The 15623-nt window shown below is 58.8% G+C and overlaps 4 protein-coding genes across 11 annotated transcripts in view; 2 read left to right on the top strand and 2 right to left on the bottom strand.

Moving 5' to 3' along the window:
- Positions 1-58: 58 nt before the first annotated feature.
- Positions 59-5457, top strand: Tnfrsf25 (TNF receptor superfamily member 25). Of its 5 annotated transcripts, none has more exons than XM_071617293.1 (10): positions 59-277; positions 1108-1222; positions 1423-1557; positions 1887-2048; positions 2138-2216; positions 3386-3441; positions 3524-3631; positions 3814-3848; positions 4490-4670; positions 4877-5457. In XM_071617293.1, the coding sequence occupies exons 1-10, from the start codon at positions 74-76 to the stop codon at positions 5203-5205; spliced, it is 1404 nt and encodes a 467-aa protein (XP_071473394.1). In that variant the 5' UTR covers positions 59-73; the 3' UTR covers positions 5206-5457. The 5 variants fall into 5 exon arrangements, with proteins under 5 accessions (XP_071473394.1, XP_071473393.1, XP_071473395.1 ...); XM_071617292.1 differs by having other exon boundaries at positions 3811-3848; XM_027947569.2 differs by lacking the exon at positions 59-277 and adding an exon at positions 539-648 and having other exon boundaries at positions 3811-3848.
- Positions 5458-5692: 235 nt separating this feature from the next.
- Espn (espin) overlaps positions 5693-15623 on the bottom strand; it is a 28757-nt gene continuing 18826 nt past the window's right edge. The window contains exons 8-15 of one of the 3 annotated variants that reach the window (XM_027947567.2): positions 15288-15449; positions 14999-15197; positions 13650-13676; positions 12389-12534; positions 12049-12312; positions 7704-7783; positions 7595-7606; positions 5693-6596 (exon numbers count right to left, since the gene is read on the bottom strand). In XM_027947567.2, the coding sequence (XP_027803368.2) occupies positions 6452-6596; positions 7595-7606; positions 7704-7783; positions 12049-12312; positions 12389-12534; positions 13650-13676; positions 14999-15197; positions 15288-15449 (1035 nt within the window). In that variant the 3' untranslated portion in view covers positions 5693-6451. Of the gene's footprint in view, positions 6597-7594; positions 7607-7703; positions 7784-12048; positions 12313-12388; positions 12535-13649; positions 13677-14998; positions 15450-15623 lie in introns of all 3 variants that reach the window. The other 2 variants (XM_027947566.2, XM_027947564.2) reach the window with 2 other exon arrangements.
- On the bottom strand, positions 8406-10814 carry LOC139707500 (espin-like protein). Its single transcript, XM_071618824.1, has 2 exons — positions 10692-10814; positions 8406-10550 (listed from the first exon to the last, which is right to left on the bottom strand). Exons 1-2 carry the CDS (start codon positions 10812-10814, stop codon positions 8781-8783), a joined length of 1893 nt encoding a protein of 630 aa, XP_071474925.1. The 3' UTR covers positions 8406-8780.
- The window catches only part of Hes2 (hes family bHLH transcription factor 2), a 34401-nt gene continuing 32826 nt past the window's right edge, over positions 14049-15623 (top strand). For both annotated transcript variants that reach the window (XM_071617297.1, XM_071617296.1), the window contains exon 1: positions 14049-14157. The gene's annotated coding sequence lies outside the window, so the exon portion shown is untranslated. The remainder of the gene's footprint in view (positions 14158-15623) is intronic.

Below are 15623 nucleotides of genomic sequence, written 5' to 3'. Positions count from 1 at the left end.
CCCCTCCAGCCGCAGTCGGGGCCCGGTGGAAGACACAGTGGGAAGCAGCCTTGCAGTACTGGGGTGGGGTGTCATGCGGCACTTTAAGGACCAGGCCTCTTCCCTGCCACAGCCAGGAAGGAAGCCTATCATTAGAGTCCTCCTGAGATGTCTCAGGGCCTGGCCCTGGGCCCTGCCTGTGAGCTTAAGTCAGGGCAAGTGGCCCTCCTCTGACTCTGCTCCCTGGGACGCAGGACTGAGTCATCACCTAGACCCACACCCAGGTCCTCTGGGAAAGGTGGGTCTCCCACCTGGGTCTCTTCGGTGTTTTTGGCCCAACCCCTTCCACGGCCCAGAGGCCGAGAGGGGCAGGCAGTTGCCGGGGCTCCACCTCCTAGCGCCGGTTCTGGGGGCGGCGGGGGCGGCCTGTCGAGGCGGGCAGCTCAGGTGAGCCGGGGGCGCGGGCGGCCTGGGCAGGCGGCACGCGTCCCCCGGCGCTTCCCGGGAACTGCGGCCCCGCCCCGCGGGCTCCTCTCGGGGCGCGGGGCGGGCCCAGCCGGCGCGGGCGGAGCGGGGAAGCCCCGGGCCGCGCACGCCCGTCGGAGGGCCGAGCGCGGTGCGACCGCCATGGAGCCGCGGCCCGGGGGCTGCGCGGCAGCCGTGGCTGCGGTGAGTGGGGACGCCAGGCCGAGTCAGCGGAGAGCCTCCCTCCCGCCCCGGCGCCTGGAGCGCGGGGCCGCGCCGTCGGCCCCTCTCTGACCTAGTTAGCCCCTCCGGCGGGGCGGGGCCCTTCCGCTGGGAGGAAGCACCGCGCCCGGGGCGGCAGGGGTCTGGGGGCCCGCGGGCGACCCTCAGCACCAGTGGGGCGGCCGCTTCCCGCCCTGGTGGAGGGAAGGGTGTGAGGCAGGGCCCGGGCCTGCTCTTCCCGAGCTTGGACCTGCACGGGGGTGGGGGGGGGGGGAGGAAGCTGGTCCCTCCGCCATCCATGGGCACCCCTTCTGCCCAGGAGCCTGAGAGGTGGGCCGCTCCAAGGGCAAATGCTGGGGCCTCTGACATGGAGGAGCCTGGGCAAGGAGGGGCCCCCTCGTGGTGCAGCCATGAGGGGGGTCAGTAGCACCTATCCTCCAGGCTGTCCTCCTGCTGCTGCTGGGTGTCCAGGGCAGCTTTCCTGGCCCCAGGTGTGACTGCACACGTGACTTCCAGGAGAGGAATGGTCCCTTTTGTTGCAGGGGCTGTCCTGTGGGTAAGTGGCAGCAGTGGGAAACGAGGGTATTCTGGGGGCAGGCGAGGGTCTGGCGGGGTTGGGATGAGGTGGGGGGCTGGGCCGCAGCTGGGGGTGGGCTGGGAGGGAAGTAGGGAGACAGCAAGGGACGGAGGGAGTGACTGGAGCAAGCTGGGAGGTGCTGAGCGGTGCCTTGACTGACCCCTGTCTGGGTCCCTCAGGGCACTACATGAAGGCCCCTTGCACAGAACCCTGTGGGAACTCCACCTGCCTTCCCTGTCCCCGGGGCACCTTCTTGGCCAGGGATAACCACTTTAAGGATCAGTGTACCCGCTGCCAGGCCTGTGATGAGGAGGGTGAGGGCTGTCTGGTGCTCAGTGTGTGGGGGGGTAGTCTTTGAAGGAAGTGGCTGGCTTGGACCTAACCTTTGGTTGTGAGGACCTTGTGCCCACCTTCCCCACACCCCTCCAACCTGATCCCTCCTCAGGATGCCTCTGCTCCTTCCTTTTCCTGGTCACCTTGTCTCCATGTGCTTTGGCCTCTGTTCTGCTGTGTTGGGCCAAATTCTCTCCCTTTGGGGATAGCCCACACCCTTCTCTTTGGCCTAGCCCTTTTTTCTGGGGGTCTCTGGCTTCTCTGTAGGAGCCCCTGACTACCCCTGCACTATCTCCCTACACTCTGCCAGCCTTCCAGGTGGCCTTGGAGAACTGTTCGGCAGTGGCAGACACCCGCTGCGGCTGTGAGCCTGGCTGGATGATTGACTGCTCTGTCAAGCCTTGTAGGGAAAATTCACCCTTCCTCTGCCGCCGCTGCCCAGACTGTGAGGCCCTGTACACAGATCTGCCCTGTGAGTACCCTCCTGGGCTCTCTTCCCCACGTCCCCTTCTTCCAGCCCCCTCCTCTCCCATGCTGACCCTGCCATCTCTTGGACTGCAGGTTCCAGCAGAGACGCTGACTGTGGGCCCTGCCTGCCTGGCTTCTATGAATATGGCAATGGCTGCGTGTCCTGCCCCACGTAACTTCCTAGCTGTCCTGGGCCAGAGGGGAGGGAGACTGGTAGTGGGGTGGAGGCTTTTGGGGACAGGTGCTGCTAGTTTAGAGGTAGGAAGGGACAGGGAGGGGGGAGATTAGCCCCCACTTTAGACAAACAGGACAGTACATGATTCTAAGTTCACCTTATGCCAGGTAAATAAGGGGGTACATCTTCACTTTCTGCCAGAATTTTTCTTAGTAATTCTTCCATTCAAGTATTAAGAATGGATCTGTTCAGCTTGGGAGATGGAGGCAGAAGGATTGCGAGTTCAAAGCCAGCCTCAGCAATTTAGCAAGGTGCTAAGCAACTCAGTGAGACCCTGTCTCTAATAAAATACCAAACTGGTCTAGGCTCAGTGGTTGAGTGCCCCTGAGTTCAATCCCTGGTGCCCAAAAACAAAAATTAAAAAAAGAAAAAAGAATGGGTCTGTTACAAGGATGGGTGCGGGCATCATGCCTGTAATCCCAGAGGCTCTGGAGGAGGCTGAGGCAGGAGGATCATGAGTTCAAAGCCAGCCTCAGCAACTTAGTGAGACCATGTTTCAAAATAAAAAATAAAAAGGGCTGGGGTGTGGCTCAGTGATTAAGTGCTCCTGAGTTCAATCCCAGGTACCAAAAAAAAAAAAAAAAAAAATCTGTTACTTTGAGAGAGCCCCATAGTTACAGCTTAAGAACTTGGGCTTTAATTCAGGATTTGCTGCTAGTTTTTGGGCAAATTCACAGAAATAGCCTCTCTGATCTGAGGTTTTCCATCTAATCAGGGGGTGCCAGTAGATTCTTCTCAGGGCTGTGATCAGGGGAAAGCCACCTTCATTTATCCACTGAGTCTTTTTTACTGAACATCTACCAGTTCCCAGATGTTATTCTAGGTGTCAGGACTACACAGGGAACCAAAGAGGCAAAAATCCCTGTTCTTATGCAATTGACATTCTAGTGACCCTTAATCTAGTCTAGAGTTTTAAAAAACAGTAGTGATTGTTATTGCTTTAAGGACACAAGTGACATTTCAGCAGTACTTTGGGGAAATTCTCGAGCAGAGTGAGGCTCACAGGAGAGAAGCTGGGGAAGGCAAGGTCTCCAGGTTGGGAAGCTGTGGGGCACTCCTGGTAGCCCCTGCTGGGGTGTACCTCCTCATCTAGTCCCTCTTTACAGGAGCATCCTGGGGAGCTGTCCTGAGCCCTGTGCTGCTGTTTGTGGCTGGAGGCAGAGTATGCGAGTGGGAGAACCGGGATGGGCCAAGGGGTGGCTGGGAAGGGGCTACCACCCAGCACCCACCAGCTGTTCTTTCAGTGTTCTGGGCACAGGTGCTTGTGGCTGGCCTGGTGGTCCTGTTCCTGCTTGGGGGCACCCTGATCTATACTTACCGCCGCTGCCAGCCTCACAAACCAGTGGTTCCTGGTAAGTCCACACATACAAAGCACACATACCCAAACAATTTCCAGAGGCAACTCAACCCTGTAGAGAAACTAAGGCAGGGAATATGTACGGGGAGGGGAGGAACTCAAGAGGAGCTGGACCAGCACCCAGGTCCAGGGGCCTTGTCTGATTGCTGACCAGATCTTCTGTATCTCTGTCAGCAGAAAAAGCTGGGACTGAGGCTCCGACCCCACTGCAGGTAAGCTTCACATCCCAGTATACACTGGGAAGAATTTGCTTTCTGGAACTGGGAGGATATGTCCTGATCTCTGGCATTAGGCATCAGGGGCACAGCATCCAGCACAAGATGGAACTAATAGGCAAATATGCTGAGGGTAGTGGGGCACAGTGGCACACGCCTGTAATCCCAGTGGCTAGGGAGGCTGAGGCAGGAGGAGCACAAGTTCAAAGCCAGTGTAGCAACTTAGGCCCTAAGCAACTTAGTGACCCTGTGTCTAAATAAAATATAAAAAGGGCTGGGGATGTGGCTCAGTGGTTAAGTGCCTTTGGGTTCAATCCTTAATACCACACACACACACACACACACACACACACACAAGTGCTGAGAGCTGTTTTCAGTGGGTGAGGCCCTCAAGTGGCTATCTACTGGGTCTGGAGGAGTACACCTGGGCAAAGAGTTGGGGGAACAAGAAGATGGCAGCAGGGCAGGGTATTCCAGGCAGAGGTAATAGCTCTTCTGCTGGGCCATACCAAGAAGTCAGGGGCTCTGGGGCAAGCAGCATTGCTTATGGCAAGGAATGTCCACTACTGGCTAGAGACTGCAGTAATGGGGCATTTCCAGGCAGACAGGACTGACGTAGGTTCTCTCTTGGTTTCCAGGCCACCCAACTCTCAGCCTCTGAAAGTGCCCACACCCTTCTGGTGCCCCCTGGCAGCAGTGGGAAGGTCTGCACCATCCAGTTGGTAGACAACAGCCGGACCCCTGACTGCCCTCAGATCCAGGAAGTGCCCTGCCAGCAGGTGCCACAGTCCTGGTACCAGCTGCCCAGCAGAGATCTTGGTAAGAGACCTCATTGGCCTTAGGCTTGAGTCCATTTTCTTAAGTCTAAGATGGGAATTTAGGGTTTCACGACTTGACCTCTTCCAGTTCCCTGACTGGGATGGGTGGGGGAGATCCAGCAAGCCTCCTGCAGAGGCCTGAAAGCACCTGATCCCATGGTGGCCACAGCCTTTATTCCACATTGGCTCTCTCTGGCTCTACCCTAGGCCCTCCTCTGGCACCCCCGCTCTCGCCAGCACCCTCTGCAGGCTCGCCTGCTGCAGTGCTCCAGCCTGGCCCGCAACTATATGACGTGATGGACGCTGTCCCAGCGCGGCGCTGGAAGGAGTTTGTGCGCACTCTGGGCCTGCGTGAGGCAGAGATTGAGGCTGTGGAGGTAGAAATTGGCCGCTTCCGGGACCAGCAGTATGAGATGCTCAAGCGCTGGCGCCAGCAGCAGCCCGCGGGTCTGGGCGCAGTCTACGCGGCCCTAGAGCGCATGGGGCTGGATGGCTGCGCCGAGGACCTCCGCAGCCGCCTGCAGCGCGGAGCGTGACACAGGGCCCACCGGCCACTTTGACATTCTGGTGACCCTTGCAGAAGCCTTAAGTACAGTTACTTATGTGTGTAGACATTTTATGTCACTTACTAAGCTGGTGGCACGGCCCTGTGTAGCAAGCAGCGCCAGCAAGCCTCCTCCCTGCTCACCTGCAGAGCTCGGGTTAAGGCGAAGAAGGATGAATGACTGTCGGGAGAGACTTGCTCTGAGTTTCGCGGGGCCTTGGTATTAAATCCCTGAAGAAAAGCAGCTTCTGGGTAATTCTCTGGGGCTGGGAATGTTAAGTGTGGCTTGGGCTCCGTTTCCGCCGGGTGTAAAGGCGCCGGGAGTCTCGCCAGCAGGGTCCGAAGTGCAGGGACCGGTGGTGGAGACCAGTGCAGCTCTGCGCTCCCAAGCCTGCCCCTCCCACGTCCGCCCAGGCCCATTAACTCGGTGAAGGAGAGAAAGTCGTGGCTTCGGCGAGTGAGAGTAAACGCGAGCCCCAGGCGGTGGAGAGAGCTTTAATGGGCGAGCGAGGTGGCAGGATGGGGGGGGAGCAGTTGGAGCCATAAGTGCAGGGCTCCTCGCCCTCCACTCACTCCACCAGGGTGGTAAAAGGTCTGGGAAGCGAGGGGCCTGGCTGGGGACGGGGCGCAGACTTAACTAGAGGGAGGTGGGGCCCCGGGAAGCAGCAACTCCGCCCCCAGCTCTGCCCTGACAGGCAGTTTTCACCGGTTTCTGGTAAACAAATGACTGAGAGGAAACCCTCGGGGGTGATGAGAAATGCGGCCTGGGCCGGGTGCAGATCTGGGTCGAGGAGGGAGGAAAATCCCTTCCCCGAGCTGGGGCCTGCCTCCGCCCAGGATGCGCCAACAACCCAGGTTCCGGGGTGCGGGGGAGGGGGCTGCATCTGAGCGCGCGCCCCGCAGGAAAACAGTCGCCACCCACGGGGCTGGGGAGAGCTCTGCACACGTTGACATTCAACGAACATGCAAATATATGTAAGTCGGCATGCAAAGAAGCAGCATCTTTTTGCGTCAGCAGCTTGGGCACTTTTTCCCGGCGACTGTGGCGGCGCGCGCGCTCCAGCGTTGGCGGGGCTGGGGATGCGGGACCAGGGAAAGGGGTTAGGGAGGATTCTGGCGCGGAAGAGGAGGGCCGCGCGGCTCCCAGACCTTCCGCACCGTCAGGCCAAGTAGGGCGGGGGCTGGGGAACCCCCACCTCTTGGAGCTCTGGAGGCTGTGGGCAGGGGGCCGCGAAGTATTACTTAGGGATGTCCCCCTTCTTCAGGATGACCTGTCGCTGCCAGGGCGCCAGCTTGCTCTCATCGTAGCCCAGTGTCCGCAGCTTCTCCGACTGCTCTTTCTCCCGCTGAATCTCCTCCTGCTTTTGCCGTTCCTCCTCTTTTCTGCAGATGGGGTGAGGGCAGAACGCAGTGAAGCCTGGGGCCAGAAACTAGGGCGAACCAGGCACAGGATGGGCATGGGAAGTGTGGGCTATGAAGGACAGGGACTGGACTGGGGGCAGGTTGGGTAATTGGGCCACAGAGAAGCTGGATGAGTGGGAGGCTGTGGTTGGGTTAGTATGGGCTGCGGTGTTACTGGAAAGGAAGGTGATGGGTCAGGTGTGGCACTGTGTGAAGAGGGGAGTTACAGGGTTTAAAGGGGAGAGGACTGGGGCCAGGACCTCAGTTGTCCAGAGCTGTCAATGTGGATTATTGCAGGTTGGGGTTGGGCATCTAGACACCCCATTACTGAGAGGCAGAGGCTGGGGAATTAGGAATAGGTTATTAGAGCACAGAGGTAGGGGACTGGGGATGTAGCTCAGTGGCTCAGTGGTAGTGCTTCTCCAGTACCACAGACACACACAGACATAAGGGTAACCTGTTCTGTTGACAGGCTAGGCCCTAAGCATGAGTGGGAGTGTAAAACACTTCATTAGTGACATATTGATTATATGTTGACATATTTTTTGATGTTTTGGGTTAAATTTTATTAAAATGAATTGCACCTGTGCCTTTTTATTTTCTCAATGTGGGCCCTAGAAATATTTAAATTACATGTAGAGTTCAAATTGTATGTCTAATGGACAGCACTGGGCTAGATTACTTGGGGCAGATGATCAAGGTAGTGATCATGGGGTTGGGCTAACTGTAGGGTAGAAAGGCTGGGTTAGTGGAAGATGGACACTGGCTCATTTTGGAACAAGGTTATCAGAGCATAAGAGCTAGACTTTGGGGGCAGGTGAGCAGTTACTGGGAGAAAGGGGTCCAGTGGTGTTATTAGAAGCAGAGCAGTCATGCTGCAAGAATCGAGTGACAGCATATGTGTTGGATGAAGGGGCAAAAGACTAAGTTACTGTAACTGGGTGGAAAGGGTGTCAGGTCCAGGCCAGCCCTGCACTTACCGCTTCTGCGCCCTGGAAGGAGAAAGAGACACTGTTAGTTGATTCTGCCACCTGAAGAGGACAGTCAAGACACACAGCCAGCTCAGCCTCCTCCTGACCCCCAGCTCACCTCTCCTCTTCCATCTTCTTCCGAAGGAGGTCTCGCCTCCAGGCAGGCAGGCTGGCCAGCCGGGCCTCCTCCTCCTCCTCCTGAAACAACCATAAAGCTTCAGGATCGGTGTGGCTGAGAAAGACAGGGTGGGGATGCACCCGCAACCCAGGGCACCTGAAGGGATCCAGGGACAATAGAACACAGATGTGGTCACAGGAAGAGATGCTTTTGATGCCCATCTAAGAGATAGATGAATGAAGGTGCCTGATAGTCTCCTCAGAGGGTGCCTCTTGCCCCATTCTCCACATGCCCTCCACCCCCCACCACGACCCAGGCCAGAGAACTACAGGTGGTGCCAGGGAGATCAGAGCTGAGATGGAGAACGGACAGCTGGACCCCAGAGGCCTGAGCCTGATTTACCATGGGGGCAGGTAGATGTATTGTACCAGGTCCATCATCCAGAATCTCTGTACAGAAGACTCCCCCCACCAACCACTACCACCTGGCTAGCTCAGGGACTCGGAGTGTCCCTGGTTCCCCTGTGAGGTACCTTATGGCTCATGCTTGCCCTTTTCCCAAAGGAGTGGACACCTGCTCCACAATTGTGGGGCTGCAATGACACTGTATGTGAGGGGCATCCAACACAGACAGCTTACAGCAAAGGGCTTTATTCCTTGGATGTCACAGAGGAGAGTCTGTCCACATCACACATCACACAGAACACCACAGGTGGCCAAGGAGGTAGCTGCAAACCCATTGAAAAGCCAGAGACACAGCCACAGTGCCCCAAGATAGGGCCATGATCCCTCACTCTCTGAGGGACTGATTCTGCTACCTGGCTCCCCACAGAGCTCAGCAATGGGGCTAGAGGGGAACACCCAGCTTTGCCAGGTGCCATGCCTTGCGTATACAGGCAAATGCCCCATATCCTGTCTAGAGGGGACCTTGAAGGCTGAGGCAGCCTGGTCCTGAGCAAGCAGCTTTTCACCGGTCCTGGGTTCTTCCAGCCCCTGCTGGCTTCTGGCTTCTGGAGGGCATCATGCAGGTATCCAGACCCACGTTAAGATGCTCAAGAGTAAATTCTGAACTCACTGCTCAGATGTCAAACATCTCTGCCTCCTTCTCTTTCCAGAAAGAGAAGCTACGGTCAATGTAGCGACAGATGTCCTCATTGCTGAACTCGCCCATCTCAGACACCAACTCCAAAGGGTCCTCAGCAGGGGCTGGGAGACAAGATGGGTCTGAGTTGGGGGGATGGGTGGCAGGAAGGGGCTGTGGTGCTGGGGCAGGGGCCTCTGGCTGCTCCTCTGTCAGGTCCTCCATGTCAGCTGGCACAGCCTCTTCGGGGGGCTCCTTCTCCTCCTCTTTTTCTTTCCCTTCCTCTTTTTCCTTCTCTTCTTCCCTGGCCGGCTCAGCCTCTGGGCCGTCTCCAAAGAACTGGCACCTGAGGTCCTCGAAGCCATCGCTCCAGCTGCGCCTGCCGGCCTCCACCTCCTCAATCACAAGGCGGTGGAAGAGGCGGATGAGCTCCCACGGGTGGCTGCCCAGCCGGTCGAACATCTCATAACACAGCAAATGGCGGAACTTGCGCTCCTCGCGGCTCAGGCGCATCTCTAGCAGCTGGAAGTAGCCAAGCATGAAGAGGTCCAGCGTGAGGCTGTCGTAGTGTCGAGGGGTGCCACCGTCCAGGGGTGGCAGGAAGTGCTGGGGCCAGTACAGGCCATGCGCCAGGCCTGGGCCTCGTGGTTGCCGTGCGGGTACTTGCTGTAGCAGACTCCGCCAGTGACCCAGCAACTTGCCTACCACTTGCCTCTGCTTCAGCAAGTGCCGCCACCGCTTATCCTGACCGTAGGCCTCATTGTCGCCCTCCGGGGGCGGGGAGGCTACCTCTTCAACTGGGACAGTGCCAGCGCCTGCTGCCACAATGCGAGGCAGAAGTTTGCGCAGACGCACCTGGGTGTGGCGCCCAGGGCCCCGAAAGGTCCACTTGCGCCAGTGCTCCAGGAAAAGGTAGACAATGCGCTCTTTGCGCATGTCGATGTAGTCCTGGACGCCGGGCAGCTCAGTGGAGAGTGGCGGCCTGTGCGCTATCTGCTCGGGCTCTGGCAGTGCCACCTGGGGGTCCTGCACCTCAGGCAGGCCCAAGGTACCCAAGGGCTCTTCAGAGTCCAGTAGTCCGTTTGCCACCGCAGCGCTCTGCTCTTCGGAGCCGGCAGCCACGTAGTCCTCCTCCAGGATGGGCTCACGGTCTGGAGTGCTGGCCGGCTGCGGGAACTTGTGGTGCTGGCAGCTGGTGGACGCCGCGCCCTGGGCACGCAGCTCATAGGTGGCTCGGAGTTGCTGCACCGAAACGCCGCACTCGAGGATCTCGCGCGCCACGGCCTCCCGGCACCAGCTGAGAGAGTGCGAGCGGCCCAAGCAAAGCGGCCCTGGTCGTGAGGGTGCATCAGGCAGCGGCTCCAGCGGCTGGCCAGTCTCGGCTGTCAGCAGCTCCGCCAGGTGTGCGGGCCGTCCGCCCAGTGCGGCCAGTAGCGTGGCCATGCTCTTGAGCAGCGTGGAGATCTTGCTGCACCAAGCGGGCAGGCTGGCGGCGCGGCCGTGCATGCGGCGGGGGTCAATGGTGAAGCGTGGAGCCGACAGGGCGGCTGAGATGGGCAGCAGTTGCTCCAGCTCCAGCTCCAGCTGTTGCAGGCGCGCTTCCAGCTTCTGAGCCTTGTGTAGTACCTGCAGGTTCTCGATTTGCTGCTCAATGCGGAGGACGTCGGCCTCAGTCATGAGCTCCCCGAAGGGCCCAAGGATGGCGTTGTGCTCCTGGGAGTACCTCCAGCCCTCCGGGGGATAGCAGCAGGAGCTAGCAGATGTCAGCTAAGGCGGGGAAGAGAAGAGAGGGGAGGGAGGCGCGTCTCCCTCTGGCCCAGCTCCCGCAGCGGAACCTTTTGCATGTCCTGGGTGGTGTAATGGGTTGCATTTGTAGGGATGGGCCACGCCTGGCTGGCGGGCTATTACACTGCGCAAAGGCTTCGGCTCCTGGCTCTGGACAGTGTCCACTTTGGTTGATGGTGGGGGCACACCTGGACGCTGGTCGCTGTTGCAAGGCAGGGAGGGCAGGCCGCCAGAGAGGATCTCCATGCCTGGCTTGGCTGCTCATTACACCACTCAAGGAACATGCGAAAGGCCTTGAAGCTGAGAGGCAAGGAGGCCCTTCACAACCCCATCCAAACCCTAGTTTCAAGCCAGATTCCAGAGAAGCCTCTCATGCTAGCCCACTGACGCTTCTCAGGCTCTCCTGTGTCCCATGCTCTCTCTATCCGGGTGGAAAAGTTTTACATGCTGAATGAGAGACCACACCATTCTACTGCAGCTCCCACTGTGACTCCCACCCCTTCCTGCACCCCACTGGACTAACACAATATTTGGGACGCTTCTCATTTATTCCTCACTTTCCTCTACCTCTTGATCAGCTCTCTGTGGCCAGCTTTTCCATGCTGGGGGCTGACCTTACCTCCCCACAGGCCTCCTGATCCGTCCTGACCCACTGTAGTTTCCCACATACAGGGATGACGATGCAGCTGCCTGCTTCACCGCCCCAGGCTCCCCACTGCTCCAGGAAAATGCCCATTCTCTTCCAGGTAGCTGGCCAGGCCTCACAGCGCCAGATGTGATCACTGCTTTGTATCCCCAGTTGTTACTCTATCACATCATCTGTTTTGTCTCCTTGGGGACATTTATTTGCTTGTTGATATGCACACACACACGCACACACACACACACCTCCCTTGGAAGCAGGCCTTGGTATATTCACCACAAATTCCCAGATTTCACGTGTGTGTGCCATGTAGATGGCACTCAGGGAACATTTGCTTCATGAATGATGGTAATCATCAGCTAGTGTTAATTAGCCCATCTCACAGATGCCATACTGAGACTGGACAAAGCTAAGTGCCAGCAGCTGGACAGTGGCAGGGCTGAGCAGAGCCCAAGTCAGTTTGGCTGGGACCAAAGCCCTCTAGACCACACAGTGAGGTCCTTGGACAGTGTCATCATCAGCCAGACCTAGTTGCTTGTTAGAAATGCAGAATCTCAGCACCCCCAAGATGACCTGAAACAGAATATCAAGGTCCCAGGTGATTGGAGGGCACAGGAGAGCTTGGTAAACATTGCCATCTTTCTTCTTCTAAGAACAAGCTGCTGGGGCAGAGAGACTGGGACCAGTTCAGGGGGGTTCTGCAACCTCATTTTCCTCCAAAGGCATTGGGCACTGTCTGAGGCTGAAGGGCCCCTTCAGGTGGAGAGGTGGCACAGGGAATGGACAGTAGGCTGAACGCAGACCCCAAGGCTTTCTGGGGAGCCCTGCCCCACCCACCTTCCGCTTCTGCTCCTCCTCCTCCTGCATCTTCACCATCAGCTTGCGCACCATCACTTGGCGCTTCCACTCAGGGATGGGCCGGCCCTGCTCATCGTGTATGGGGACGAGCGTTTCCACATTGAGCTGCACACCTGGCGCAGGGGTGGTGGGTGGTGCGGGCACTATGCTGCCATTGAGCAGTGGCTGAGGCCCCACGGCTGGTGGAGTGGGGCTCCGGGCCCGAGATGGGGCAGGTGACACAGGTGGCACCTGTGTGTCAGGCTGCAAGAAGAAGCAGTGGGGCTGAGTGTTTGGCAGGCAAGGGGAGCCAGGGTAGGGGCACCCGTCAGTCTCCTACCTGGGTTGCTGGCTGCCGGCTGCCTGAGAACACTGTGGTCAGCCCCTTGCTCTGCGGTGTTGGCTTCAGGCTCTTGCCTGCCTTGATCTCAGCCAGTAGCTCTGAGTTGTCACCCGTTGGGGACATCATGTTGAAAGACTTAGTGCCTGCCCACAGGAGGAGAATCACTGATTGGGGGCAGGATTATAACCCCACCATCCTCCACCTTTCTCTCTGCAGCCCCCATCCCAAACCAGGACAGGTGGGGCCCTCCCTGGGGCCAGAGGTAGCTCTCTAGATCCCAGGGTACCTCAAGCAGCTTTCAGGGCACCCAGAAGTGGGCCCTCAGCTCCCAGCCCATGGTGGCCCCACCATTCTCCTGGCCCTACTCACGGGGCGTAGAGGCCCCGCCTGGAGGCCCCTGGGAGTTCATGGTGGCTGTTGGAATGGCCCTGGGGACCCTGGTATGTCTCCGCCCAGCCACTGCCGGTCAGCTCCAAAACACTACCTGGGGCCAGCCACCTGACCTTTGTCCCAGGTTCCCTGGCTCAGCCCTACCAGGGTGGAGTCTCTCTCCAGCCCTCTCCCTGCATCAGCAAAGCCCAGTGACCTTTGGACTGAGTCAGCTGGGGCTTTCACAGCCTTAAGGACTCAGGACTCTGGAGTACTGGCACCTAGCCAGACCACCCTCCCTGTCCCCACACCCACAGATGAGCAGATACACTGACTGCAAGCGGGAAGCACACTTATGGCAATACACTACTCAGCTCCCGGGGACCCTGGAAGGGGGTGCTTACTAAGGACATGGGAGAGGGCACTGAGGAAGAAGGGCCAGGCAGATGGCATGCAAATGCTTGGGCAGAGTTTGCATTTTCCAGCGTGGCTGGTGGAGGTGAATGGGGATTTTGGAACCCTGAGGAAGGGGTCAGATCTGGGGGTGGAGGTGAACAAAACAGGCCAGAAGCTCTCAGCTGCCTGGGATGGGGATCCCAGAGTGCATCACAAGGAGAGGAAAAGAGAGACAAGCATACAGTCTGCTTTTTTTTTTTTTTTGGCAAAACTGTCAGCCAGGCACAGAATGATTGGGCACATATGTGGGTGTGGTGGGGGTATGAGGGTTGGTGTGGGGTTCAGGAGCCCCTCTGTGACATTGAGGTCCCCCCTTGCCTACTGGCCCCTGGTCTGCCCTTTCCTCAAGTCCCAGCCCGTTCTGTCTGGTTTCTCCTTGATGAGCCTTCTCCCCACCCTCAGCCTCAGCCAGGAACCGCGCGCAGCTACTCACTCTTCCTGTGCCTCAGGACTCTCACTTCTAGGAACCGAGAGAAGAGAAGTGACAGCAAAGTTAGGAGGGAGAGGGGGCCAGGGTAAGATGGGGACAGCAAGAGGACCAGGGAGGGCAGGAGGGACGAGAAGAGAGGAGGAGCTTTCCTGTCCTGTGACCCTGTCTCAGTCCACTCTGGGGCCCCATAAGGGTGGTATGTCCAGTTCCCTGAGTGCTGCACAGGGTCACCACTGGCCCTGGTCTGTTCACAAGGCCTCCGCCTTGGCATTCGCTTGGGCTAGGGCACCCAGCCCAGGCTCTGATAGGAGGGGTGTCGGGGGCAGCCCAAAGTCTATTTCTTCTTCTTCTTTTTTTTTTTTTAATATTTATTTATTTATATGTGGTGCAGAGTCAAACCCAGTGCCTCACACATGCCAGGCAAGAGCTCTACCGCTGAGCTACACCCCTGTCCCCATTTCTCCTTGTCCTTGCTGCAGGATGCAGAAGAACGGAGGAACTGACTGCAGAGGTAGGGTGGGCTGGGGACATTCTGGAGGCTCAGCCAGTAGTGACATGCTTCCCATGGCCCACGCTGTGTGGACTGGGGCTCCATATGAACCACACTCCTAGTCAGAGATGAAGCTTAGGATGGGGCCACTGAACGTGGTCCCTGCACTGAGTGAGTAACTGGGTGAGGAAGCCAACCTGCTGGTCTGGGTTGGGGGCACCTTCCAGGAAGCCTGTCAGGCAGAGCAGTGCCCCATCCTACAGAAGAGAGGATAGGAATCCTGGTCACCAGTAGTTCTTAATAAAGGATGCCCAGGAGCCCTTGTAGCTCATGGTAGAGCGTGTGCTCACCCACACACGCTGCCCAGGGGGATAGCCAGAGGCAGAAGGGCCCCGGAGGAATCTGACTAGGAAGAATTCCTGGGGTATGTGAGAGGACTCAAGTCTGCGCTAGTTTGGAAGAACCAGAGGAGAGGTGGAGGGGAACTGAGGATGGACAGGGGCAGGAAGAACGCCTATGAGCAGTCCTGCCTCCTGAAACTAGTCCACTCATCGCTGCCCGTAAAACGGGTTCATCAGAAACACCAGCCACCAGAGCTGAGAGACTTCCTTAGAGGAAGGGAGGAGGTCTGGAGAGGAGAGGGGACCTGCCTGAGGCCACACTTCCCGGTCCCGCTCTGGCAGGAGGGAAGGTAACTCAGAGCCTTCGCTTTGGGTCAAGTCTTCAGTGGGGTGGGGGCCCTCGGGAAGAAGCAGGAGGACAGAGGGCGGACCTGCGGGCGCACTGGGGAGGGGGCGGTGTCTAGATTTCCCTCCCCCTCTGGGGCTGGCGCCGCCCCCACCGGCAACCCTCCCCTACTCACTGCCGGTGGACGACGAGGAGCGGCGCTGCCCGCAGCCGGAGCCCGCGCCCTCCAAGGGCAGAGGTGGGGCAGGCGGCAGCGAGCTCTGGGCCTCCGGCAGGGGCGGCGGCGGCGGCGGGGGCGGTGGCGGCAGCTCCCTGGACGGCTTGGAGTCCGCGGTGCAGCCGTTCTGCACGTGGTTCCCCGGGAGCAGAGCCGCCTGCGGGGGAGCGGAAGGGCTGGCTAGTGAGGCGCGGGCTGCAGGGCCGGATCCGGGGCGGCCGGCGGGTGCGGGCTGGAGGGCACGCACCTCCTCGCTGTGCGCCATGCCCGGGCGTGCTGCCAGCGGCTCCCCGGTGCAGCGGCCCAGCTGGCGGTAGTAGTCCCCCGTGCTGGGCTGCTTGATGAAGGTCCGGGACTTGCGGCCGGAGTCCTGCCTCCGCAGCCCGTTGTGGTGGTCGCGGGAGCTCGGCTGCGGGAAGACCGATGGGCTTTGACCACTTGTCCCCAACACCCCGCAACGCCCCCTTCCCCAGCTCTTCTCTCCGGGGCTCACGGCCAGCAGCCGTCGAGTGGTGCAGCCGCCGAGTCCCTAGATTCCCCTGTTCTCAGGGCAACACGGGGCTAGGGTCAAGGGGGCCTCGGT

This window comes from Marmota flaviventris, chromosome 10 (assembly GCF_047511675.1).
Source record: "Marmota flaviventris isolate mMarFla1 chromosome 10, mMarFla1.hap1, whole genome shotgun sequence".
Classification (NCBI taxonomy): Eukaryota; Metazoa; Chordata; class Mammalia; order Rodentia; family Sciuridae; genus Marmota; species Marmota flaviventris.
This window is presented reverse-complemented; position numbering and strand designations above follow the sequence as displayed.